Genomic DNA, 27,949 nt, shown 5'->3' on the forward strand with positions numbered 1-27,949 from the left:
GGGTTGGGTGAGGGGGAGATAAATAAATAAATCTTTAAAGAAAAAAAAGGAAAAGATTGTCTGTTCATCTGCTCAGATGGGGGTTCAAAGTAGAAATAACATTGACTTAAAGGAAATAAAGATATTGATGCTCTTCACAAATCTTCGTTTGAGAACAGAGCTCACACCACAGCAAAACAGGCATAGAATGCTGTATAAAACAGGAACACAAACACTATGCTGTCCCTCTCCCCCATTTCCTCCAGTCCCAGACCTGACACTCCTGGATCCACCAGGTGGAGAGTGCCTCCCAGCGTCCAGGCTCTCCCTTCAGCCTTACCTGGGGAGCAGGTGCTTGCGGCTGACACACACAGCAGTCTGGTAGTCCTGGGTCACGCACACCTTGTGAGGGCTGCATTTCACCTTCAGGCAGGGGTCCTTGGAGGGGTCAAGGGCTGAGGGAAAAAGGAGATGAGGAAGGTTAGGGCCTTCAGGGGAATTTAATTTCAACTACTCAAGTTAAAGATGTGGAAGAAAACCAGCCCTGTATTTGCATTCTGTGCAGTTTTCTTTGGCTAGTGGGGATAGGAATAGAGGCTGAAGCCCAGGGTATTCTGTGTCTCTTGCACATATTTTTCTCTAACGTCAGGATAGTGATTCCTTTGTGCTTTGGGGAGTCCCAGCTTCTTCACCCTGGGCAAGAATTACTCTTCAAAATCCTTTAGAATCCTACATGATCCAAGGACTAAGAGCTACCTTTTTTCTCTTTGGTTATTTGTCTGGCATTGTTTTTTCATGTCTTCATCCATGCCAATTTTACTTACTTCCTGTAACTCAAAAAGTCCTTAAGGACAGGGTTTTCCCCCCCGTTCAGCTCAATAAGCCAAGTATCGACTATGTGCGTAAGCCTATTTTAAGTTTTGTGAAGAATTTCAAGGTGCACAAGACAGTTTCTTGGCCACAGAGAGTTACAATGTAATAAGGGGAAAAAAGCTTACACATAAATATTTATTGTGCAAGGCAGAATTAGATAAGGGTCGTGATGGGCATATAAAATGACAACAGAGCTCAGGAGAAAAATAGGGATCAATTTCTGGGGCAAGGATTAGTAAAGCAATAATATGTGAATTGGGTCCTGAAGGATGGGCAGGGTTTTGAAAAGCCAAGACAGAAAAGGCAAACCAGCTAGGAGGAATGGCCCAAGTGAAGGCAGGGAGGTGTGTTTGGGCAGTGGCTTCTGGATGGGAGTACTGGCAAAGGGGAAGAGGCTACTCCACCAGACAACGCCAGAAAGGGTCTCCCAACACAGCAGTACAGATGTGGCCACATTTTCTAAAATAGGCTGGGAAGCAGGCCCTTGGCTAATCAGCACTCCACATGCGGAGGTACACAGGCTCATCATTGGCAGAGAAAAGGCCTCAGGGAATTCTCTGCAAAACAAAAGCAATTGTGCCATCTTCTAGCTCCAGGGCCTAAAACCTATTAGGCAGTAAATCTTTCATAACTGTTCCTCACAGTCAGAGGAGGTGATGTGTTCCCATATCCTTCCCACACAAACATTTGGTTAAACAAATTGGCATTCTGAGCAGGGACAGCAAAATTAACATCAGCAATGCCATCGTCCCCTCAGCCGCTGGGCTTCTCAGCCCTCATGGCTTTTCCCGCACATAAAGGAAGTCACGATTCCTATCATTCTGCTCGGGCCCAGACCCGGAACACCATTTTCTTCAGACTGCTGCTCAGAATTTTTCAAGGGATCTGAACACAACATTCAAAGGCTTTCCTGCAGTTGAACAGCTCCGGTGACTCCCTCCGCTGCAGCAGCTTCAGCAGGGTGGGGAGCTGCTCACTATAAACAGAGGCCAGGATGAGTTTTAGGCCAGTTGGGGCAGTGAGGCTGAGGTCCTGGCCCCAGAGGGGACACCTGGCAGAGCCCCCTCCCCAAGGGAAGTACCCAGGTACCTGGAGCAAGTCCAAGGGGCAGGGCATCCACTCCCAGCTTTCAAGTGGAGGCTGCCTCTGGTGGGCACAGAACAGGGGGCCTGGGTGCCCTCCAAGTCCTTCTGGGCTGAGCTTTCCAGAATCTTGCAGCAAGAGCATCCTGGTCTCAGATAGAAGCCTCTCAGTTACTAAAGTCATCCGTGTGGGAAGCCAGGGGCTGCTGCAGCCTGTGGCCAGTGGCTTCTTCTTGGGTACTGCCTCCCCCTACCTCAGGGACTTGCTTCCCAAGAGTCTTCCAAAAGACTGAAAAGCACACATCAACCCTCTGACTTGAGCCAACAATTCCGGGTGACTACCAGATGACCACTATCGATGACCATGCTGGCCCTTTTCGTACTTCTGCTCACTCCTGAGTTCAAGAAAGACACATACGGTGCTTAAGAAATTCGGGCACCAGACCACTAGCAGCCCCCACCACAGTTACCAGCAGAGGCATTTTCCCCAGTAGGTGCCAAGGGCTGCAGAGATCCTGAGGTTTCCCCTTGAGTGGATTTCAGAGATTGAGAAGGAAACATTGGCCTGAGGTGATGGGTGTCAAAATCTGCAGTACTACATGGCAGGCTTCGTGGCAAAACACAGGTTTTCTGGCAAGCTGCTTTTTGCTTCTGCAACCAACTACACAAACATGCAGTGCCCACACTGCCACCCAGTTGGTCTGAAAGGATAGTGTAATCACAAGGAAAATAAGTCAGCTGGACACAGTGGGGAAGAGCAGACTCTGGGGCTGGGGCTTCTGGGCTTGAACCCTGGCTCTGCTGATTACTAACATTTCCAAACTTCAGGCTTCTCCTCTGTAAGATGGAGATAATAATAGCACCTATATTGTTTGTTGGTTGTCATGGGGATTAAATGAGTTAATGTTTGAGAGTGCTTAGAACAGTCCTGGTATATATTAAGCAACTTGTATGTACTTGTTACTATTTTTTGTGTGTGTTTGTATTTTGTTCCCAGAGTGAGTGATAAGCCTCAATGATAATGAGCACAATACCCAGGGCCCACAAAGTGATTCTGACCTGTACTAGATTATCACGGTTCATCCTCGCATCCACCCAAGGGAGAAGCTGCTACCAATGTGCCCATTTTACAAACAAAGGTCTGAAGACAAGCTGCTGGTGAACTGCTGGTGAAGCAGTTCTCACCCTGTCTGAGGCCACCTGTACCAGATCACCTGGGACCCTCTTTAAGCTGTTGATGATGGGGCTCCATCTCACCCCAAGTTCCTTGAATCCCTGTGAGTGTGATTCAAGGGTCTCACTGATAAAGCCCAGGTGCACCTTAGCCTTGAGGGTCCTTCAGGGGAGAAAGACTTCCAAGGGCTGGGTCACGGCCCCAACACCACTCCCCACAGATGGGGTGCAGATGGGGTACCTGCCCTCGGCCAGCTCACTGGGTTGCAGCAAACCTCCCAGCTGACACAGACATCAAGAAGAACAGGACTAAGAACACCAAATTCAACTCGGTTTGGGCTTACATAACGTTTCTGCCATTGGTGAGCCTACCATTGGGCTAACTGCTATACTTCACCCCTCCTCTAACTGTTCAAGCTAATGGTTCTTTAAAATAATCCAACTAAAAATTAAGCAAAAATTGTCATTTAACTCTGTATACCTACTTACATACAGAAATCAATTCTGCTAAAAATTAATTACCAAGGTCTGAATACTTTAAACATGTATATGAATTACTTAGAGTAAATGAACTTCACAGAACTAAACAGTAACAAATCAAGCTGTCAGCATTTATTTAATCATCACAACGTATTTTGTTTTTGAAAAGCAGCAGCATTGGGATTGAAAGGGGATGAGGATGGTAAAAAGAGCATGTCATTTTTATTTAAATGCAGGCCTCCCAGACATGATTTTCCTAAAGCCCCGAGGCTCACAGTGACACTCCTGAAAGGCACCCAAATTGGACAGGGCACATATATTGGAAGTGTGGCTTCACTTTCTAATGAGGATGATAAGAGATCAGAATACTAAGTGTCATCTGAGAGGCCCCTTAATACCATGACCCATGCCAGGAAATTGTGGAGGTGAGAAGGCGGGCAGAGAGCTGAGTGTTAGTGATAGCCTGGCCAGCATTAGAAGCTTCCTGGGTATAGTGCTAATAATTTCTGGAAGCTGCTCCCAGCTTGTCTTTCTCAGCACAGCCAGGCACAGGCCTGGGCTCTCTTGGTCCTGATTTTGCTGGCGCCCCCAGAGAGCACGGCGTCAGGCAGCAAGGGGGCTGGGAGCAGCTCTGTGCCTGGAAGAGCAGTGGGCCTCTGCCGGAGCTGCCCTTGTGAAGCTCATGCCCACAGCAGGGTTTAACATCTCTACAGTCAGAGATACTAGAGGGTCATGTCATCCATCCCCAGCCCCAGGGATGCCAGATTCCCTGCAGACTTCCCCTGACCCCCTTCCCTACACACCAACACGCCATTTACCGTTGCTGATGGAAGCCCACCTGGCTGGACCTGCCCCTGCAGCCACCCCTCATTCAGCCCCTCCCTTCCCCTCAGGCTCCAGGGGGTTCTGAGACGCCTGTTGGTTGCCTGCCAAGGTGCTTTGGGTGTGCCTTGGCTTTCTCCTTAGACAGACCGCACAGTTCCTGAGGACAATCGGCCCCTCTGCATGGTTAACCTGGAGCTCTGACCTCAGTCAGAGCCCAGACAAAGCTGCCAACTGACCAAGAGGGAGCAGCAGCTCTGCAGGGCAGGAGAGGGGGAGGGGAGTGGTCCTCCAGAGCATCGCCCCTTGGGTCCTCGTGGCTAAACAGAGACAGAGAACCCCACCGCAGGGGCTGGCAGACTGCGGCCGGCCCTCCCTGACTTATTTTCCCAAGTGCAGACGGCATGGCATCGCCCACTTTTATTTTGCCCAGAATGATCAGGATTCGGTCAAAGATAGCTCAGAATGAGCTTGACGCTCTCGCCTCTGTGTTCTTCTGGTTCCATCTGCATCATCCGGGCTGTTTATTAAAATGCAGATGCCTGGGCCCCAACCCAATCCCACTCCGTGAAATCCTCTGAGGTGGGAGCCTCATTTTAATGAGCTCTCCATGCAATCCCCCCACACACCAAAACTTAAACACTTAAACTAGTGTCTGACCCAAAAGAGTCTCTCATGACTATTCAGAGCACATAAGCCCTTCTGGAACAGTGGCCCTGTCTTCCACCTTGTTAATATTTCTATTATGGTCTGGCACAAGGTAGACAAGTTTAGCAAGTTTGGTGAGAAGATGCAGGAAGCCCTGGGAGATGGCAAAGCCCTGTGGCCCCTCTACCTCTTGCATCACAATACCTGGAGGACTTGTTTGGAATTAAACAGGATAATGTGCCTTGCACAAAGCAGATACCCACAGAAGGTTAATTTCATCTTCCTACCCACACACAGATACCAGTCAAGTGTCAACTGGCACATGACACTAGCCCAGTTATTTTTTAAAATAATTTTTACTAAAACTTTCTCAAGGAAAAATATAAGACTGGATTAATTTAAAGAGATTTGTTGAGCTGAAAAGCAATGAATTCAAAAGCCAGTTAATTAAGGCTCCATGCAAATTTTTTAAAAATTAATTTTATTTTTAAAGCTTGCTGCTTGGTCTCAAATAAGGTAGTGGTATTTTAATTATCTTAATTGTCTCTAAACTTGCTTTCAGTTTGATGAGTTATTTTTTAATTAGCTACATTGATTTTAAAGTCCTGAATCAAGTCTTTTTGCTGAACTTGGGCACATCCTAGAGGCTAATTGGCAAAGATGTCATAATCCCCACAACAGCAGAATGAGGTACCACCTCAGAGGCGCTGAACTGAGAGTAAGGTTCTGTCTTGTGAGAGTCACCTAGGGCAATCACACCTGCTTGTGTTTATTCAATTCATATTTGGAGAGCACACATTCTGTGTCAGGCACCCCTTGGCAGATAGGAAGGTGGCACTTCGATAGGGAATGAAGCCTTGCCTGTGCTTTCCAGGAGCACACAGTTCAAGAAGAGAGACAGGCAATTTGAGGAGCAAGTTCTATATGTTATGGGAGATGGGTGAGGTGCCTAGTCCAGCCTTTTGGGGATCAGATGAAACATTCTGGACAGACTGACCTCTACTGAAAAGTAGGTTTGAGCCAGCTAATAGGATGAATAAGAACATACCAGATAAAGGAAAGCTCTCTTTGTGGGGACAAATGAAAAAAGTTGGGGGAAGGGAAGCATTTCATGGGTTGGAGGCAGGCTGGAGCAGGGCTGGTGTGTGATAAGGGGGAAGGGCAGGGCAGGACATCATCATGAAGGGCCTTAAACCTCAGTGAGGACTCAGGCATGACACAGAGGACCGAGGGCAGCCATGGCTTCTGAGTTCTGTGGTGACCACAAACATGGGAGTCTGATGGTCTCTGGCACACGCTCCCATCCCAAAGATGGGTGACAGGGGCAGAAGACAGAACCCTCCCTTTGCATTTTTCTTGGAATGTGGCACTTTGATATGGGCAGACTTCACGATCTCACTCTCCAATGCAAGCGGATGTCAGAGCTGGAGGTCGCAGCAGTTAGCCCTTTGAACCTCTCCTTTTCTTCCTTTGGGGAATCTCCTTGCCCCCCTCCCTGGGGGCACGAAGCACACAGGATTCTGGGAGGCAACATGCCTACCTGCTGAGACCAGTGCCCAATGGGCTTGGTCTAAAGCAACAGTATGTATTTGTGGTCTGCTTTGGTGACTCCCAGAACTTCCTCAGGCAAAGGTCATGCAGTTGGCAAGAAGTCTACAAATCAAGGCCTGCCTGTTGTCTCCTTGATGCTTTTAGGGTTGAGTTCCACCTGCGTCAAGCTCAAGCTCATCCAAAGTTCATTTGAAAAGAAAAAGGCACTCCCAGTGATTCATTAGGAGTGACTTTATGTGTGATTGACAAAGAAATTACTCCAAACTGCTAAAACCTCATCAAGCTAAGATTCCAAACATTTATTACAGCTTGTCTGTCCCCATGGTAACCAGTACATGCATCTTGCAACCCCCCTCTCCAGAGTGGCTTGTTTACTAGCTGACGACAGAGCCTCATAGAATATAAAATAGAAGATGATGCCCATAGGATTTTCTTGGAACCAGGAAAGAGTGGCACACTCTCAGCTTTCAAGTTAAAGAGGTTGATAAAGTTCTCTGAGGCTGAATGAAGGGACCTGCTGGACATACGGCTGAGCGATACAGAAATATGAACTGTGTGTCCAAGGACTAGAGAATGAGAGTGGGGATGGGGCATGGGACAGACAAGGACAAGAGGCAGAGGATAGGAGGTTACATGTGACCAAAGATACCCTCCTAGGAAGAGACCTCTTATTTCTCCTTCCAACTGAGGGCCTGAGGACATCTTTCTTTCTGTGTCAAAACCATAAGCATGCCCTCTGTTACATTAGTAGTGTGTGAAGGAGCAGGAGTGGGATTATAAATTAATAACAGCTTTTTCTTGCAAGGCAGTTTCTCAGGCACAACCTTACACATTAACAATTGTTATGTATAGGTGGATGGGTCTATTATACCAGTCTCTCAATGTATTGGTGCATGTGGAACTTTTCACAGTAAAAGGAAAGAAAGGACAAAAGAAATGTCCTTCAACCCAACAAGCTAACATAATAGGTGAAAATGTTCATCATAATGGCCTATAATAAGGGAAAATTATAAACAACTTGAATGTCCATCTATAGGGAAATGGTTAACTTAATTACAGAACATCCATTTATGAAAGATAATGCTGCTATTACAAAGGAGGAAGTAGATCTGGTTGTACTAACACAGGTAGATGTTTATGACAGATGAAGTGAAAAAGCAGGTTGAAGATGAGAGAAAACGTTTGAAAGGGTAAAGTAACTTCCCAGCACTGCACAGCTAATAACTAGTGAAGCCAGAACACAAACCCAGGTCTGTGTACTTCCAAAGGAGATGTTCTTTCCTTTTCCTATCCTGCTTCCCTTTAAAAAAAACACCTCTTCCAAACCAGGGCACTCAGGCTTTCCTTACTACCCTCTATTTCCATGCAATAACCTGTGAACAAATTCAGACTCTCCAAGCTTCCAGCTGGCATTGCTACTGCCTGTCAGTGACCTAGTCTAGAAATACCACCCATACAAGGCACAGTCTCCCTGCTTCCTAGAGAATCTGACCACAAAATCATGTCTGTAGCAGGGAAACAGTGAAAAGTCAGGACAACCACCTAGGGCCGGCAAGTATCCAGTCCTGTGAGATTTTGGCACTTGCCTTTGAGATGCAGGAGTTAAGGATGTCCCATGTCTGGCTGGAACTACTGACGGTGGCTAGGAAAAGTTTGCTCACATGCTGAATTGGACGTTATGAGCAACCACTAATGGGTTTAACACGGCAAAATCAAACGACCCGATCATTAGGAAGGAAGGTGTTAAAGGGGTCTACTAAAGCAGCTGTGGAAATATGCTCTCTAAAACCACAGACCATGACATTTTATTATTCTAGCCAGCCAATCCTCCCTTCTCAGTGCTATCATCCCACACCTTCTCTTGTTCCCCATCTGCCTGGGAATTTGAAGACAAGGACTGTCACACAGTGTTCTCTCCAAGATACTGATTTTCATTTAAATTATGGGTGGGAGGAAGAGGAAGGAAACGGAGAGAAGGGAGAGGGAAACTAAATAGAAATGAAGGAAAGGTGGGAGCATTTTATGACACCTAATCAAGGGACTGATGATGAAGACAGTAACGTCCACCAACCCATAAAATAATGTATCCTATTCTTAACTTACTGGTGAGGACACTGACACAAAGATGGTAAGTAAGTTGTCTATGACCAACACAGCTGGTGAGGCAGGAATTCAATCTAGGTGAGTCTCATGCCAAAGCTGATGCTCAGAACCACTAGATCACTAATAAAAACGGCTCCCAATGGAAGCAAAGGTGAGGCCTACAATGCTAAGCAGCAACATACCAAACGCTTCTATCTACCTCCCAGCAAGAAACATACCACCCACAAGATGCCAGAAAAAATTTCTTCCTGTGAAGAAAACATTGCACCATCATAAATCAAAGTCAGATTGCTGGATATTCTAATAAGCTTGCATTACTTTTATAATGACAGTAAAATTCAAAGCTTATCATAAAAGTAATGTTAATGCCCAGTAAACTTAACTCACTCTCTGACTTAAGATACAGTAGGGCCCAGGTAAGCCTCACTGTGTTCCCATCATGAGGGGGGTGGCGTGAAGTGCATGTGTGATCCACATGATTGATGGGAAACCCATGCTGCCTGGTGGTGACATGAGACCGGGCAGCAGGGACAATGGGATCTAAGCAGAAGGATGAGACCCAAACTATCCCCACAGAGGCTTCAACCTTCTTCTCCATCAAAATAGCCAGAAGTCATTCAAACTCTTTTAATAGTAAAGACACTTGGGTTCTAGTTCATTTTAATTAGAATTCATTATTCATGAGACATTTACGAACAAAAGGGATAGAATTACATAAAAAATAAAAGAACCAGTTCTATAACCTAGGTGAATCAGAGGGTATAAAAAAGCATAATAAAAATCAAATATTTCCAGGAAAAATGTATACTTAAATGATTGCTATGTCTCATAAAGTCTATCTTTTGTCTTTGCACTTCACATTAATGCAATTAAAACTCCTATAAAACACAGAGCTTTTCCCAAACTTAAGGCATCTTGAGAACTCCTTTGGTGCTGACAAGCATGAGTCCACCATTCCTCAGCAGCCACGATGATTTACTGTGTAAGGAGGGAGAAACCAGGGTACTCCAGGAATACGTGAAATGTTTTAATGCTGCCTAGAAGCTAAGAGCCTGGGGGTTGGGATCAGAGAGGTGGGGGTCTGACAGGTGCAGCTACCCACATGGTCTCTGTAGGCTCCTCAACCCTTTGAACATAGTTGTAGACAGCTCTATTCAGTGGGGTGTTGGGAGAGAGGATCTGATGAGAGATGCATCAAAGTTGCCCAGCACAGTGTCTGACACACAGTCCACATTTGGTTATCATCCTTATCACCCTTACTGGTTCTCTGTAGCTTGGTCTGAACATAAAGAAATTGGATGCCCACCAAGGGCAAAGTACACTGGACATCTCGAGACCCGAGCTCTTGGAACCGCAATTCTAGTCAGGCTTTTCATGCTCAAAATGGTAGACTCAGTTCCACAGGAAGAAACATTAAAACTACTTTTGAACATAGAGCTCAGGGTTCACTTAATCCAGAAAATTGTGGCTGGTTTACCAGATCTACACTCACTACTGATGTCACCATATGACAACTGGGGAGCTTATACGTCCTAGCAGAGCAGTGTTCCTGCCTGTCTCTTCCCAAAGATGAAAAAGTCCGAGAATGAAGGATGAAAATCTTTTTTTTTTCTTCCCTAAATTCTGTATGCAAAGGGCATCCAACAAAGCCTTACACAAACTTACAGGTTCATACTTTTTTTTTTAAAGAGAAGGTCCTTGGACTCTGAAAACTCTTTATTGGAGAGTCATGGAATTTGAGTTAAGTAACCTTGAAAGCCTACATTCCAGCAGCAGCAGTAAAAGGCTAGGAACAAAGAGACCAGTTAAGGAGAAAAGCTGGTAAATACTATTGATCCAAGCAGACAAAGCTTGAGTATAGGGAGGTTGTTTAAGTGGGGTATGCCAGGGACAAATGGGCAGGCAGGCAGGCTTCCACAGGTAGGCTTGGTAGATAGGTTGGTGCTCTCCAATCCTTAGCCAGAGGCTGCCCATCTAACTGCTTCCTGCCCTGTCCCACAGTGCTTAGAAGGTGCAGGTGTTAATGGAAACCAGAGTAGTCAGGTCAGCAGGGAAAGCTTGCCCCAGATTGGAGACAGGAACACTCAGCTAACCTCTCAGAGCCTGAGGCAAAGCTGTCACTTCCACAGTGTGGCATCTGAGGAACAGAACTCTGCACGACCTCTATGAGGCAACATGACAGTCATTCACTGCTACTCCCTGAAGAGTCCAAAAGCCACCTAGAGAAGAAGTCAGCAGTCCTGTGCCCACCTCTCCTCTCATTTCCACCACCTAATCTAATCCTTGCTTTGCACTCTGGGTGGCCAAGGAGAATTCAAATCTACAGTCACTCTCTAAGCAGCATCTGTTTAACTGGAGGGTAGATGATATATTTATATTAAGGCAATCATTGATATATTTTGGAACAAAATGCAAATTCATATAAACTTGAATAAAGAGATTTCAAGAATATATGTGTTCACAGTGGGTCCTGTCCTCTGAACCTCAGAGAAAGTATTTCTAATTGTCCTTAGGGACTCTTTGATAGAAAAGTTTGAAAAGTGTTGAATGTTTACAAGTTTTGAAGGTCCAAGAATGAAGCAGAGCACTCTCCAGGGTACTTGTGTCTAAGATGGGAAATCAATAGCAGTAAAAGTACATGCAAAGAACCTTCATAAGCACACTGTTCACTCTTGCGGGACCAGGAAGCAGCTCCAGTTAAAGCAGGTTTATCAAAAATGTATTCCCTGTTCCCTGGCACAGGCTCCCCATCCATCAATTCCAGGGATCTAAGTCCTGCTTGGTGAAAGTTTCCAGGGATTTTCAGAGAACTGACCTTGCACAGTCCAAAGTTTTTTTGAGAGCTTTCTATGAGTCAAGCATTAAGCAAGGTATATAAGCGTTAGTAAACTTTTATGACTCCCCGGGTATGACTAACAAAATTAAAGCTGTTATAACAATCATCCCTCCCACTGTTAATTTTTTTAGAAATGCTTGACTCTGGATTTATAAATGGGTGGTTGGAGACTATTCATTTTCAAGGCCTTTCTTTCTCCAATTAGGGCAGATTCATTTCTGCTTCCCTGGGATGGTTCCCAAGGTTATTAAGTTCCATTCCTTAACTGATAACATTGAAGCAATCACGACTAAACGTCCGCTGATTGGAGTTGGGGTTCTTTGAGGCATCTTCTAAGCTATTAGAAACTGCCCCAAGCTGAGAGAAGAATGGTGGTATCTCCCACTGTAGCCTTTAGTAAGCGCTGTATCATTTACGTTTTGTATATTCTTGTTGTTCCTCTGCCTCTTGTGCCTCACACTGTTCAATCATTGTTAAAATACTTCACCATATGCATGCAAATAAGCCAAGCAATTTGCAATTCCAATCTTGCCTGCAACTGGCTCTCTTTCCTGCCTAAATTTCCACCAGTATGCCACTCAGTGGCCAGTTACCTTCCTTATTAGGCTAAGATAAGTGCTATAGTGCTAAATAAAACACAAATCAGGTCTTAACTGCATATGGGAGGCAGATGCAACAAGAAATAATGGGTATACCTATGGGGTTTCCTAAGATAAACACTGAACAAATGATGAGTAAAATCTTTCCTTTTTCTTCTTTAGCAATGAGCACTGAGTACCCAGCAGGTAAGACAGAACAGGGAAATAATCAACTTGAGATATGAAAATGACTGAAAATTCTTTCCACTGAAGGAAAGGGACTGGTTTTCTGATAGTTGTTTGTTTTCCCTAAGGTTATGGACTCCAGATTTAATTTTTAGAAGAGCTTCATGAATGTCTTCCCCAGTCTGGCTTAATACTTCCCAGCCAGAATTTAGTTGTCCCTCCCTACCCAGCTTCCCCTCACCCGCCAACATTTACCCTGGCTTCAGTTACAAATCCTCACACCTGTGGCACATTTTCATGCCTCTAGAGCCTAGACCTGTGCCGCCCAATACAGAGTATCATTCGCCCAATACAGAGTATCATTCTGTTTTAGTTTCATGGCTGCTAAAGCAAATACCATACAATGGGTTGGCTCAGCAAGATGAATTTACTGGCTCACACTTTCAGAGGCTAGAAGGTATGCTCCTCCTAGAGTCAGTATTTTCTGTGTGGCTAGCTTCTTTGGGGTTTCTTCACATTCCCATTGCATGACAATGAATAAGGCAGTACTTTCTCCTTTCTCTTCCAGCTTCCATAGATTTCCAGCTTCTGGCTGCTCTCTGTGGCTTCTCCTTTCATGCCCAATTTCCTTTGCTTCCATGGACTTTAGCATCTTGGAGGAAGGCTCAACCTTATTCAGTCTGGGCACACCTATTTACAAGTGGGTTCACACCCATGGGATGGGGCGGGGCCTGAATGCCTTTTATGGGGGCATGAGTCAGTCCCCGACATATTCCATTCTCACATCCACCATATGAGACCAATGATCTCTCATTGACAGATGAGGAAACAAAATTAGAACTCGCCAAAAGATCATGGAACCAGTAACTGGCCAAGCTGAATAGGACTCCAACTCTGTCTACATGGAGGAGAATATAAGCCTCAGGAGACGAGATGGCAAGAGTCTGTCCTCTTCGCCACCGCATGCCTCCTTATCTGAACAGAGCCTGGTATGACGGGGCTCGATAGCAGCTGTTGAATGAATGCACAAATGACTCCAGGCCCATGGGATTAACCACTACTCTACCCTGCTCTGTGAAGTCAGGGACCAAATCTTACTTATTTCTGAACTTCAGATCCCTGTGTCTGCTCCAAGGGACCTGATCATTTTGTGTTGACTAAACTATCTGTGCAAGGGGTGTTTGGATGGATCTTGGAACCCAGGGTTTCTAGGTCACAAAGATTCAGAGCTGGGAGTATCTCCGGACCAATATGCTCACTTTTAACACAGGAAAGACCTTAATCCATCAATTCAGCAAACATTTATGCAGCTCATTTTACACACCAAGTCTATTACAAGCACTGGGTATTCACAAACGGATTAGAGAGACAAAGTCCTTGCTCTTAAGGAATGAATATTATAGTGGAGGGAGGAAAGGAAGGAAAGGTAGGGCAGGGGAGAAAAGAATAAATGAGGAAGGGAGGGAGGAAAGGGAAAAACATTAGGCAGTGGTAAGAACTAAGCAGCTGGTTGTAAAAAGGTGATGCAGTAGGAAGTGTCTGAGTGTTCACTTCGGATTAAGTGATCAGGGAAAAGCTCTCATTTGGCAAAGGAATCAACCTTATGAAGATCAGTAGAGGAATATTCTAGGTAGAGAGAATAGCCACTTCAAAGGCCCCAAAGCCCAGGATCGTTGGAGAAAGGGACAGGTATTGACAGATTTTATGACTTTTTCAGGACACACTGCCAAGGGAGGAACCAGGATTCATCTCTAGAATGACCAATTCTCATCTCTGCATCCTGAGACAATGCGTCTGCCGACACCCGATCAACAAGGTGACGTCTAGCTGAGGTGCTGCAGTGGGTGTCACTCTAGACCCGAGCTCACCACCGTGACCGCCACCGCGCTGTGACAGGCCAGTGCTCGGCCTCAGCACAGGACTCTCGCCTGGCCATTATGCCTGCTGCCAAAGCTAAAGGCAAATAGGCCAAAGAGAACCCAGATCCCAGGTTTCCTGGAGCCAGCTTGGCTCATATAAGCAAATCACCAAGAAGCATGACACGGCCCATCTGGAAAGACCAAAGGAGCACGATCTTGGTGCTCCAGACAGAGCCAGTTCCATATCTGAGCTCAGCTTCTTCTGTGCTGTGTGACTTTGGGCAAGTTATACAGCCTCTCTGGGTTGTAAAGGGGAATTGCAGGTAACATCTATCTGCTTTATATGGCTGTTAAGAGGACTAGGTAAGACAGTGTACTGATCATTTAACATTGATCTTAGCAAGGTTTTAATAAATGTTAGTTCCAACTCTTGCCCTCATGATTCTACTTAAACAGCCCTTACAGTTGCAACAGACCAAAGTGGACCCCTTTTCTTCTCCAAGTTTCTCTAACAAGGAATCTCTAAGTCCAGGCACAGTCCTAAAATCATCTTACCTCTAATGTGCACTCCCCCGGAGACTTCCTTTGAGCTACCTCTACTGCTGGACTGGCCCTGCCGCTGCACAGTAGCCCCCACCCACTGCCTGGAGCCCACCCGTACACCACCATGCCTTGGAAACCTGATCACTCCCCTTGGCCTTCTCCTGTATCCAAGGCAACCTACGTGGGTGAAGGGACAGTTTCATACCCTCCACTCAGGGAGGTCAAGCTGGAAACAGACCCCTGGCCTTCCATAAATTGTGAGAAACCTTGGTGAATGGAGAAGGAAAATGATGAAATAAAGGAGATTCCCTTTCCCCCAATACTCCTTCCTTATGCTAATGTGTAACAGAGATTTTTGGCAACAGAGTCCACTGGCTGGGGCTAAACTCACCATCAGGCCTTTTGTAGTCCTGAAAAAAGCAAATGAGAGGCTGTGCTTTCTGTGTAATCCAAATAGTATCCATTTCATGCCCAATTGTTTTTTAAATAGGCAGCAAATCTCCCTGGTGCATTCCTCCCTCTGATAAACAAAACCTCTGTTCTCTTTGTGGGTCTCGTCTAATCAACAAAGGTAAGAGGACTTAGATGGCAAATTCACTGCCTCTGTCACAAGGACAGACTCTCCGGGCATGTCACTCCTGCCTAACAAGCTTCCTCACTGGAAGCCAAGTCAAAATCCAGAGGTTTGAACTCAGACTGTTGAAGCAGAATACTGATTTTCACCTGGTTTCTAAAGAGCAAGTTGGACAACTTTCAGGCTAAGTTCACTACTGCTTCCGGCAGTGGCATTGAAAGATGGAGTATGACACGTAACTTTAAACAGAGTAGAAATTCCTAGGGAAAAAAAAAAACCAGAAAAGGACCCACAGAGTAAAGGGTCACAGGAGAGCATCCATGCCTCATCAGGTGCTGGAGAGGCAGCAGAAGTGCCAGCGCACCCTGAGGAGAGCGGCAGGCCAGCGGTGGACCCCCAGGTATTGCTGCAGAAACAAAGTGGCACTCCCGACGGGGCCTGCTGGGCTTGGCTGCCAGCGGCTAGCGTTCAGGTGCAGGGCCGTAAACAGCGTCCCAACCCAGGCCTTTCATCACCAAGAGCATGCATATTCATCTCCTGGGGGATAATTCCTTATGGGAAACACATCTGCACAGCAACCCCTCTTTGTTATTTCAAAAGGGAAATCAATAGGATTTCAGAGTTTAAAGAAGTCTGCAATCCAATAATTCACTTATTTGTTAGGCACAGACCTCCAGTAAACCCTCCTACGTGCCAGGCACCATTTCAGGTACTCAGTGTGTGTGCTGAGCAAGAGGGGCCCAGTTCCTCCGAGTGAGGCCAGTACCAGTTACCAGGCTCTGAGCCCCTTCTACATGCCCAGCACATACGATCTCATGGAATCCTTACACAATACCCTGAGGCAGCAGTTACCATCATTTGTAGTGTTTTTTTTTTTATTGTATTTTTTTGAAGATACATAGATGACAAAAAAATGTTACATTAAAAAATATGAGGTTCCAACATACCCCACACCCACCCCCCACCCCCTCTCCATCAACAACCTCCTTCATCACTGCAGCACATCCATTGCATTTGATGACTACATCTTGGAGCACTGCTACAGTGCACGGACTACAGTTAACATTGTAGTTTACTCTCCCCCAGTCCATCCAGTGGGTTATGGCAGGATATATAAGGTCCAGCATCTGTCCCTGCAATATCATTTAGGACAACTCCAAGTCCCAAAAATGCCCCCACATCACATTTCTTCTTCCCTCTCCCTGCCCTCAGCAACTACCATGGCCACTTTCTCTACATCAGTGCTACAGTTTCTTCCATTACTAGTCACAATAGTTCTATAGTAGAATACCAGTAAGTCCTCTCTAATCCATATTTTATTCCATCCTGTGGACCCTGGGATGGTGATGTCCACTTCACCTCTATATTGAGAGAGGGCTTAGATCCCACATGGTTGATGGATGTGATTCTCTTGTGCATTTTACAGCCAAGATAGTAGAGGAATGTGCTAGGAGAAGACAGGGAACTTGCTCAGGTGCTAAGAGAAGACAGGAAACTTGCTCTAGCACCCAGAGCTAAAAGGCGCAGAGCAAGAATTCAAACGTCAAATAGAGCCAGAGCCAGGATGCACCAGGGGCCACAAAGCCCACCCAGGCCAGCTCAGCCCACACCTGAGCATGGACCAGTCTACACAGTGCTTTCAAATTTGTAAATAAGTTACCAGCCTTCAAAAACTAGGGAATTTCACATAAAAATCCACTATAAACCTCTGGATTTTTTTTAAAGTGGAAGATCCGGCCACACTTGGACTGTTCTTCCACATGGTTGCCTCCTTTACATTATCATTTTCTTCTTTTCTTTCTATAGACTGTTTTGCCACAATTCCCTTTCTCTCTCCTTCACACGTACATTAATTGTTTGTCCGATCACAAAGGCACTGGGTTTGCATCATCTATGGCTCCATAAGAGCATACCTTTTCCTTGCAGTACAAATAACCACACAGTTCAGTATCCATACTTCCTTCACCTAGACAAGAATCCCAAGACAATTTGGATGGGAATGCACTAAGAAGGTTAGTTTCCTTTAGATTCAAAAAGCCACTCCACTATTAGTGCTTTATTGTTTGGCAAACAACATGTTAACGTTTCTTTTTTTATGTCCTTCTGCCCTGGAGATTTTTCCCTCTCCTAACATGCTTTCCTCTGCCTTTTTTTTTTTTTTTTTTTTGAGTCTTGACTGTGCTGAACACAGTCTTCATGCTGTCGGATCCCAGAGGTGACTATGGCAGGAGAGTAACAAAGGAACCTCTTCCACCCAGTGCTTCCCCTGGGCTGGGCTTTCATGTCTGTGCATCGAAAGGTGAGTCTTCCACATGATTTCCCTCTCTGCAGAGTTTTCTGTTAATTACTTGGCCCCAACCCCGCTGCCTTTGGATTAAAGGTTGGTAGCCAGATGCCTATGGGTAGTCTTTAGAAGGTCTAAAATCTGCACATACAACTTTATTTTTGTGGTGCCAAGGACCTAGAGTGGATGTTTACCTAGAATCCTTCAATCCCCTCTCTAACATCCCTCTGTTTTCCTTACAGAAAATCATCTCTTCCTATTGTGCGTAGACTTGGTGGGATAGTGGTTCCAGATGCCCCCTTCTCACCAAAAGGACAGGGGGGCAGGGATGCCAGCTGAGCCTTCCTCTCTATACTCTGGTTCATTAAATTCCAGTGACCATCCAGCAATTCTGCATCTCGAAGGAGGAACCCCAGGGCAGAAGGAACATGGAAAATATTTATGGCCGCAACAACGTGCTGACCAGATCATCCTGCTGCCTAGCTCTCTGGCACATTCTAGTCCTTTCCCATTCCCAAGCCAGGTTTTCCTGTCTCCCACTGCCTCTGTGGGCATTGGCTCTCCTTCCCATGATACTCTATGTTAACCAGAACATATTCAGTTACTAACATCAGAAGAACTCCTAAGAAACATAGGTTCCTGGTCTCTAGGGATCTCCAGAGGGTCTGTGTTTAGAAAGCACAGTGTTAGGGCACTGAAAAGTCAGTGTTGATTGAAATGCAGCCATACCTGGGAGAGCTGGAACACTGAACCTTAATTGCTGGGAAGACTAAGAGTGATTGGGGTGAGATCTTCCTTAATATCACAGTCATAGAAAATCACTCCCTTGAGATGAAAAATACTGTGCATATCCCTGGAATGCAGGTAGTGAGATTTCATGCAGGACACCATCCAGGGAAGGTAGCTGAGAGGCAAAAGGTGGGGAAAGGGTAGCTGAGAAGGGTCCTGGGAGTACTGTGACAAGAAAGGGCCAGTTGGGGGTTTGAGAGGACCCCTGTACAAACCTCACCCACCTTACCAGGTGTTCCTGTGACGATCTGGTCCTCGGGTGACTGGCAAGCAGTGTGCACAGGCTCCCATTCAGAGATGGCAAACCACTAACTTCTCATGCAGCTAAATGGGGAAAAGACAACTGCCCCTGGCTCCCAGATTAACATGTACAGCTCCAATCACATGAGAGACTGGCATGCTCTTGGCCCCATGTTCAAATCCTCAGGTAGGCATACCTGACTGGTCTGGCTGGGATCAGGTGTCCACTCTGATCCAATCAACTATGGCCTACGGTGAGGGGGTGGGTTACAGGAAGCAAACATGGCTGTCAGGAGCCCACAAATATTCCTAGAGAACAAGTGTTTTTAAGTTAGGCAGACATTTTAAAAGATAGCCTCAAAAGGACTAACATGAGATAAGGAAATAAGGAGCTCTTAAAATGGTCCTATGCCCTGAATATTTTGAGCCGCTTGAATAAATACTTTAGAGCTGACTTTAATGTTAAATGTATATGTCTTGCTTGCCAGGCCCCAAATAAATCTAATTAGGACCATAAACAACCTCTTAATGAATAGCAAGCCCCTGATATAATGTTCCTCTAGACCCCCTAAAATCTCTCCCCTTGTAAGACCAAACACCTTTCCTGTCAACCTATGCTATGATATTTCTTTGGGTCCTGCCATAGTTTGAGTCTTTTGTGGGTCCCAGAAAATTATGTTCTTAAGCTAACCCAATCCTGTACATGTAAGCCTATTATATGTAGGCCTTTTCATTAGATTCAGTTAAGGGACCTTTTGATTAGATCACTTTAGTTATGGGCCACTGATTAGATTGCAGGGATAGTCCTTTTACTGGTGTCGTATATAAACAGACTCCACACAGAGAAAGACAGCCACCATTTTTACAGACAGAGAAAGCTCGAGAGGCTGAGAGGCTGGAGCACAGAGGGAAAGAAAGAGGCTCCCGAGGGGCTAGGCCCATGGAGCAGCTTAAAGCTGAAGAGACAGAGCCCTGCCATGTGCTTGATTGCCCACAGGTGAGAGTTCAGGGAGAATGCAAGCCTGGAAGAGAAGGCAGAGGAAAAAGCAGAGAGAGACTGGCAGAGCTGCCATTTTTCTTGGCCATGTGGCAGGAATTCAGGATCACCTGCAGCCAACCTTGGTGAGACAGCCTCTGATGATGTGTAGATTTGGACATTTTCACAGCCTTGGAACTGTAAGCTTTTATCCTAATAAATTCCTATTATAAAAGCTAACCCATTTCTGGTATTTTGCTCCCAGCAGCTTTAGCAAAGCTAAACACAGCTTCCTACGGCAATTATTGCTTATGCTATAAAATCATCATTGCTTTCATCTACAAATTTAGTTATGATTTATGTTTTACCTTTCTACCCATTTTTGTCTTGTATTGCCTACCAAACTGTGTACTCCTGAATTACAAATATTTTTGACTTCTCTTAGAGCAACAAGTATCTTACTTTTGCTGACAAATTATCAAGTTTATAATAAACAAGCTGTTTATAATATCCTGGCACCAATGAAAATGTTTTACCCAAATTGTTTTTGCATTCAAAAAATCTCTAGGATTTGCCTACATCTAACATAGGAGCAAGATGGAAATTTTTAAAACTTATCTTTTTCATCAAGTATTCAGTGCCACAGCTATCCAATTTCCATGATGTAAGAATAAGATCCAATAGCTGTCATATTCTGGGTAAGATCTGAGAGTTGTCATTCCCTATTCACATCTTCAGTGATATATTATACATGGTATTATCTCAGTGTGAATCCAGATCCCCAGCACAATATTTGGGCCAGGTTTATATTTTACCCTCAAGATGGTAGAAAATTGCTTTATGTTTTTCTCTCTCCCCCAACCCTATGGGAAACAGATGCCTCTGATCAATATACTATCCCCATTTGCTCTAGTCTTCTGGGAAAACTTCCCTCCCCTAATAATGCCACCTGAAATTGGACTATGGAAGAATGTGTGCTTATACCAGAGTTTCTCCGTGAGGGGTGGTCCACTCCCACCCGCACTTCCCATAAGACATTTGGCAATGTCCGGACACATTTTTCGTTGTCACAACTGGTGGGAGGGTGGGATATTACTGGCATTCAGTTGGTAGAGGCCAGGGATTGTGCTAAGTACCCCACAATCCACAGGGCAGCAGTCCCCACAACAAGGAGTTATTTGGTCCATGATATCAATAGCTCCAAGGCTGAGAAACTCCAGCTTATATATAGAAGGTGGGCTATGAAAAGGGAAAAGGAAATATAGGCTTAAAAAACTGTCATTAGCCTCTAAATTCACTCAGAGAGACGGGAACAGAGAAGAGGCTTTTCTGGTCCACAAGGGAACCAGATGTATAGTCTAAAAGTCAAAAGGCAATGGGCTGGGAATCGGCTGTGGCTCAATCAGTTGGGCTCTCGTCTAACACACGGGAGGCCCTGGGTTCGCGTCCCGGGGCCTCCTTGTGAAGGCAGGCTCGCTACACGCTGCGGAGAGCCCCTGGCCCGCAAGCACCATGGAGAGCTGACTCAGCAAGGTGACGCGACAAAGGAGACAAGTTAAAAACAACAACAACAACACAGAAGAGCAGACAACAAGCAAGCTGCAAAGTGGGGGGAAGTAAAATTTAAAATAAATAAATGAGAGGTTTTTTCTGGCTTAAAAAAAGGCAATGGGTTTATTCAACAACGAAGGTGTATTTAGCACCTACTATATGCTGAGCACAGCTTTACCTGACAGAAATGTAGCAGCAAATGGGAGCGACTCAGTCCCTGCTGCCCTGCGGCTTACTTTCTACTAACACCTGCAAGAGCCACAGACACCGCCACGAGGAGAAAGGCAGCAAGGCTAAGGCCAAAGATAAACGGAGGTTAAGGTAAAGCTGTTACTCTGTAGGGATCAAAGACCTGAAAAAATAAATCCCCAAGTACCTTTGAAAAGGGTATTTTAGGATGATGCAACAGTGCAAGTAATAATAATAATAGTAATAATGATGCCAGCCAGTATTTCCTGGGCACTAGTGTATGTGCAAGACACTGTGTGCTGTACCTTACATGCACCATCTCATTAAATCCTCTTCCCAGCCCTGTGAAGTAGGGATTCTTTCTCCAACTAACAGATGTGGGAGCTTAGGTTCAAAGATGTGTAATATCTAGTCCCACAGTTAGAGGAGCTCCTGTCCAGGTCTGTCTGCCCCCAGGAACTAGGGTCCTCATGAGTAGCCTGCCTGCATCAAGACAGGTTTTCAGCATCCAGAGCTGAGACCCGCACGGTGGCCTCCCCCGGCCAACACGTGGGTTCAACTTCCCTGTTCATTCCTCCACCACGGCCCAAACTGCTGCATCCCTGCAGTTTACCTATAGGGTCTTACGCCACAAGACCTCTATCTTCAGTAATAGGTATGTATATAGTATATCTTTCTGTTTCAAGTCGCTTCTCAGAAAACTTAAATTGTCAGCAGACCATATATTTCAAAGTCAAGTATTTCACACAGACCATAAAGAGACCTGCTGGAGAGGGGAGCACCTTGTTTGAAATGTAAATGTTCGCACGGACGCTGTTAAACTCTGAAAAGCAAGGAGGTTTGATGAAGTATTCATTTGCACTTTTGAGCACTATCAGGCAAGACAGATTGCTTGCTGCCCCATAAATTTCATCACTAGATTAAATTTTGTTAATGGGAAAAAGAACATTCAAAATAACCCATTTTTCTATGTGAACAATTGATCTAAGTCATTACTTCCTCTACCAGATTAAGTTTACTTTTCTTTTTTCCGTCCCTGTCAAGAATCTCATTAAATGGCTACCTGGACAGGCATGCAGAAGTTCTGCATGGAAGGCAGTAGAGTCGGGGAAACCTGGGAGTTCAGAGCAAAAGTCTGGGGAGCAGATGTAACCCAGTGGTTGAGCACCTGCCTCCCACATACAAGGTTCTGGATTCAATCCCCAGTACCTTCACACACACACCTCCCCCCCCCCCCCCCGCCCCCGCCAAAAAAAAAGTCAACCACCACTGACAGCCCAAAGTATATTCCAGGGATACACATGTGGGAATCTCATTCAGCAAATATTTATGGAACACCCACTATGTATCAGAAAATGCAACTACTTTCACATGTGTTGCTTCATTTAAACCTCACACAAGAAATCTGGGAAGCAAGAGTTACTGTTCCCATCCCACTGACAAGAAAACACTGAGGCTCAGAGAGATTTAGTCACAGCTCTAGGACAGCCAGCTAGGACACAGTCAAGCCAAGAGTCAAACCTATTGTTCTAAATCCGAGTTCTCTATTCTTTCTCCTCTTTCAATGCAATTCCTTTTACACCAAGCAATTAAGAGAGACAGCCATAATATTAAACACAGTCCTGGCCTCAAGGGGATTATGATTTTATAGGGAAACTAGATGTACCCATGCAACCATAGACGTCAACATTTACAGACCACTTACCCCATGCCAGACACCAGCCTAGGCTCTCTACAAACCTTACTCAGCAGGAACCAGATGAAGCAGATGCTATTACAATTCCTATATCACCCAAGGGCACAGAGTAACAAGAAGCCAAGCTGTGAGTCAAACCCTCCTGGAGGTGACTACAAAGCTCAATAGCATTACCACTGTTCCCTAATACCCTCAGGCAGGCCCACAGCCAACCAGGCGGCCAGTGAGGCTGTGACCACAGCAGGGATGTTGGAAGAGTGTCCGTGGGATGAACAGGGAGAGCCTCCGACAGAACCTCACCTTGGAGCAGGCCTTCAGGATGCACCTCAGACCCGTAGGCACCACCATTTGGTCAACGCCAGGCCACCATCCCACACCCACTCTTGCCCTGGACAGTTTCATTGCAGAATTAATGCCTGTTTCTGGACAGCCTCCTGTGGCTATATTCAATTCCACAAGCAAGGGGAGCCACATATAGCCATATATCTATCCCTCCTGCACCCCCCACCCCCCGGGAGCTCAAGGGTAAATAGTGAATCTCACTATCTATTCGCCCATTGCCAGCCACCAGGCAGACACTCCATAAACATTTGCTGAACCTAACTGGGAAGTGATGTTCTTGAAACCACCACCCGATAGGACGGATAACGTTATGCTGCATGAAGGGCCAGAACCCAGCTCAGAATGGGCGCTCTAGAAATGTTGGCTGAATAAAGGGAAATTCACCCATCAGCTCTAAGCAGCTGAGAGCTAACTGTATTTACATCAATTCAGTCTAATCTAATTTTGGACCAAAGCATTTGCTGGAAAAAAATTACAAATGACAACAAGTAAAAAAATGTTCCATGCTGGCACACAGTAGGCTTTCAATTAGAGCTCCTTGGGCTGTTGAGCTCATCAGTTGACATTTTCTACAACAATAAAATCAAACTAGAGTTTGAAGCGCCATTCAGACCTGAGAGGGCAACATGGCAACCACAGTACCCTCCTAATAAACATATGTTGTCTGTGTCCCTCCAATTATAAAGGTTACTGCAACTTAAAATTCCATTAAGAGTACTAGAGCAGCTGCTCTTTTGCACATCTTACATATTAAATCGCATGGACAATTTCCCTCCATGGCCAGCAAATGGCCTGAGCATCTGGCCTTTGAATTACAGGTTTTCATACTTTCCTTCCATAAAATAGCCTTCACAAGTAATTCAATGATTATTTCACTTAAACAGCTACATCCAGTAATGCAGCTGTGGCCTTCAACATCAAACCCAAATTCTAAAGTTTCCAAAGGGATGAAAAGCAGAATGGCCCTCGGCTTCACCCATGGGATATGTCCAATCCTGCCAGCTAACAAATCTGAAATCACCAATACTTTACTGTTTCCTTCCATTCATTTTAATGCCTCAGGGATAGCAGGATAATGAGGATTTGGGAAACAAGAATCAATGGGTTCCATCCCTTCATTAATAGAGTTTGATACAGTGAGGAAAACAGCAACAATATTTCTAAGCTATCTCAGTTGCCATGTAGAAAAAAACAATTATCCATAGGCCCCTCTTCCCTGCAGGAGCTCTCCATTCATCAATATTTCATGCACTGTCATCTGTGCATTATTTAATAAAGCAATTGAAGGGATAAGTTTATTTTATTTTTCAACCTTTCTACCAGAGACCTTAGACCGACAATACACTGCTGGAATTCAGCTGGCAATCGTAGAGAGATGTATTTGCCGATTTTCTGAGCCAAGGGGCTGTTTCTAGTCTTACCAATACACTCCAAGTGTCGAATACACACTCCTTGCCCCAGAGATACCCCATCAGCATCTGTTTGTGCTGAGGCAGACTCACTTCAGAATCCAATAAGCAGTGATGCAGTCAATTAACAGATCACCAGATATTTACTGAGGCCCAACCCACACTGGGGGACACAGATCCCTGCCCTCATGGCCCCTAAAGCCTGCCTGTAGACACAAGAAGAAAATACCTAGACAGGTAAACACTGAAGACTAGAAATCAGCCGAGTGCACATCAGTAGTCCACAGGGCATGGGATGTTGGTGTAGTTTCCTGGCTGCTAAAGCAAGCACTATACAATGGGTCAGCTTAAAGAGGAATTTATTGGCTCATGGTTTTGAGGCTAGCAGTCCAAAACAGAGGCAGATGCCTATCTTTTTTTAATTTTATTTTTTCTGTCTAATACCTAACTCCCTTTTTCCTTGCTTCCAGTCTCCCTTTTGTGTTATCATTTTGGTGGAAATGCAGTTCCCAGTCGTGCTTGTCTCTCACCCCAGATACTTCTCTTACCTGAGCCCCAGGAGAGCTGTGGGCAGGAGAGTGCCCTCTTTCTGTGACCTCTGAGTCTTCAGAGAGTGACTCAAAGAAAAGCTAGAGGCCAAATTCCCCCAAGATCATAGCATTTGGACTCCATCATTTCCAAGGTGTGGCCTTCAGCAGGGCCCCCAGTTCCTGACCATTGTCCACTCTCCCCAGAGTCTTGTGAACACCTATTATCTTCCTAATGAATCGCTTTTATCCTAAGACAGCCAGAGTTGGCTTCTGTTTCTTGCAACCAAGACACTAACTGATCAAGCACTCAAGAGCTGCTCGTTTGATCCAAGCTGTGATCCAATTGCCACTCTCTCTCATCACCAATACTGGATTATCCAACCAGCAGACTGAGCTTGTGCTTAGGGCACCAAAGGTATTTCCCTAAAACTGCAATATCTCAAAACCAAAACCAAAACAGTGCCAAGCCATTGACAAGGACCATGGTAAGCGCCAGAACCTTATTGGTCTTCCTTAGATTTTGTAGTTTAGAATTGTTTACATTTTGAATTGCATATGGGATCAGAACTTAGAGATCTTTAAAAACTTAGCATGGCTCTGTTCATTGCACAGATATCCATAATTTATCAAATCTCTTCAACCAAAGTTGAATGCTAGGCTTCAGGGTAAAGGCTGAGCAACATTTATTGTCATAACATGTATATCTCCATGTATGTTAGATAGCTACTAAATTTTGTGGAAACTTGTTCCCGTCCAATCATCATGACAATGCTACTAAGGAAGTATTATTATTACCATTTTATAGTAATGGAAATAGAGGCCCAGCTTTAGTTCACACTGGGAATAAAAGGCAAAGCTAAGATTTTAACCTACACTAAGAAATTCCAAACTTCTGTGTCTAACCTAATCACCAAGTTATGCCATATTTAATTATTACTTTTAGGATCCTGATTATGGAAACTTTCAGAGTTAAACAAAATGACCAAGTCCTGGAGACAAAAGAAATTTGAGCTGTACTTAAAACAGCTTTCTGTTTCTTCCTAAGCTTTCCCTCTGGAAAGAGGCATTCCTCCCTCAAATTTGATATCAAGTACTTTCATGACAACTCACACCAGCAGCTAACAATGCCACATTGAACTGAAACCCTTCCTCTTCAAGTTTAAACATACTTTTCTCTTCTCCACAGGGAAGAGACAAGCTGACCTAACTTGGTGGTATAATTGGCTTTCATATGCTTCAAGACAATTACCACATCTCCCTGCAGGCTTCGTTTCCTGAGGCTACGATTCCTAATTATTTTTCATCCATGCCCTAATTTCCAGCTCCACAATCAAACGTTTTGCTTTCCCTTGAGCTGTATTCTTACAGTCCTTTACAGTTGGGCCCTGACACAGGCATCAGTGCCCTGGTGCCCAGTCTTGTCCATCCCCTCATACCTGACTCAGATATCTATGTCGCAGGGCAGAGGTGAAAAGGTTCATTCAGAGGGTGGGTGGCAGCCCCCGTTCCAAAAGGGAGCATTTGCCTTGATCACAGACCCTGTCCCAAAGTTGGTTCGTTGGCAGGTCATCGTGCAGGAGCTGGCACAAGGCAGGGAAGAAAAACCACGTGGGCTTAGGATCAGGGAAGCCCTGGCCCTTCACCAGCCCCAAGATCCCCTTAGGAATGACAGAGACAGGCAGAAAAGAGGGGACCATTCCAAAAGAAAGATGTCAAAGGACAAGGCGCCCCTTGGAGAGGCATCATGCAAAGGAGGGTACCTTGCCACCACCTCCTTTCGCATGCTTCTCCTCGACATTACAGGCTCTACCAGCCCCTGCCGTAAATACCCTGCCCGTAACACACACCCCTCTGCAGAGCTAATTCCTATTCATGTCTCAAATGTCTGTGATCCAGTCACTGCCCTCAGGGAGTTCAGAAGATTAAACAAAGAAAGGTGGCAGGTGTCATTAAGAGAGAAAAATTACAAATTATTATGGGAATGAGAGTTATGAAGAGAGAGAACTTATGACTCACATAGGCATGAGGGAAGGCTTATAGAAATGGGGGCATTGGAAGAAGGGACATTTGAACCGGGCTCTGAAAAATGGGTGGTTAGGACATTTAGAAAATGGGGGTAGGGAAAACAAGTGACCACAGGACCAGAGGGGTGGATAGACAGGGAAAATTGAAGGCTATTAAGCAAAATTGTGATGTGACTGGAGTTGTACATGGTTTACCATCTTTACAAAGGCAAATGTTCTATCTCCATAATCAGCATGCCCGCTTCTTAGGGGCAGAGAGTGCACTTGGGGCAGGGAAAGGTACTGTAGGGGATAAATAAATGTTTATTATTAATGAATGCTTATTTCCAATCTGTCCCCTCCTGGGAATCATTGGGCTGTTCTATCAGGTTCCTTTGTCAATCAGTATAGCCTAGGACAGGGGTTCTTAGTAAGGGATCCATGGTTTTCCCCTGACTGGCCTAGGGGCCCATGGGACAAAAAAGGTTAAGAACCCCTGCCTAGGGGTTCAGAGCTCAGGCTCCAGGTGCCAATCCCAATTTCACTACCTATTATCTGTGTGACCTTGAACAACCCACTTAACTTTTCTTGACCTCAGTTTCTTTTTCTTTAAAGAGGAAAAACAAGTGTAGCTATTTCATAGGGCTGTCAAA

At 45.2% G+C, this 27,949-nt stretch overlaps 1 protein-coding gene across 1 annotated transcript in view; it reads right to left on the reverse strand.

The window, feature by feature from the left end:
• The window catches only part of SPOCK1 (SPARC (osteonectin), cwcv and kazal like domains proteoglycan 1), a 569,733-nt gene that overhangs the window by 192,599 nt on the left and 349,185 nt on the right, over positions 1-27,949 (reverse strand). Inside the window, exon 4 of the mRNA XM_058279114.1 lies at positions 320-434. Within this exon, the coding sequence (XP_058135097.1) occupies positions 320-434 (115 nt within the window). The remainder of the gene's footprint in view (positions 1-319; positions 435-27,949) is intronic.

This window comes from Dasypus novemcinctus, chromosome 2 (genome assembly GCF_030445035.2).
Source record: "Dasypus novemcinctus isolate mDasNov1 chromosome 2, mDasNov1.1.hap2, whole genome shotgun sequence".
Lineage (NCBI taxonomy): Eukaryota > Metazoa > Chordata > Mammalia > Cingulata > Dasypodidae > Dasypus > Dasypus novemcinctus.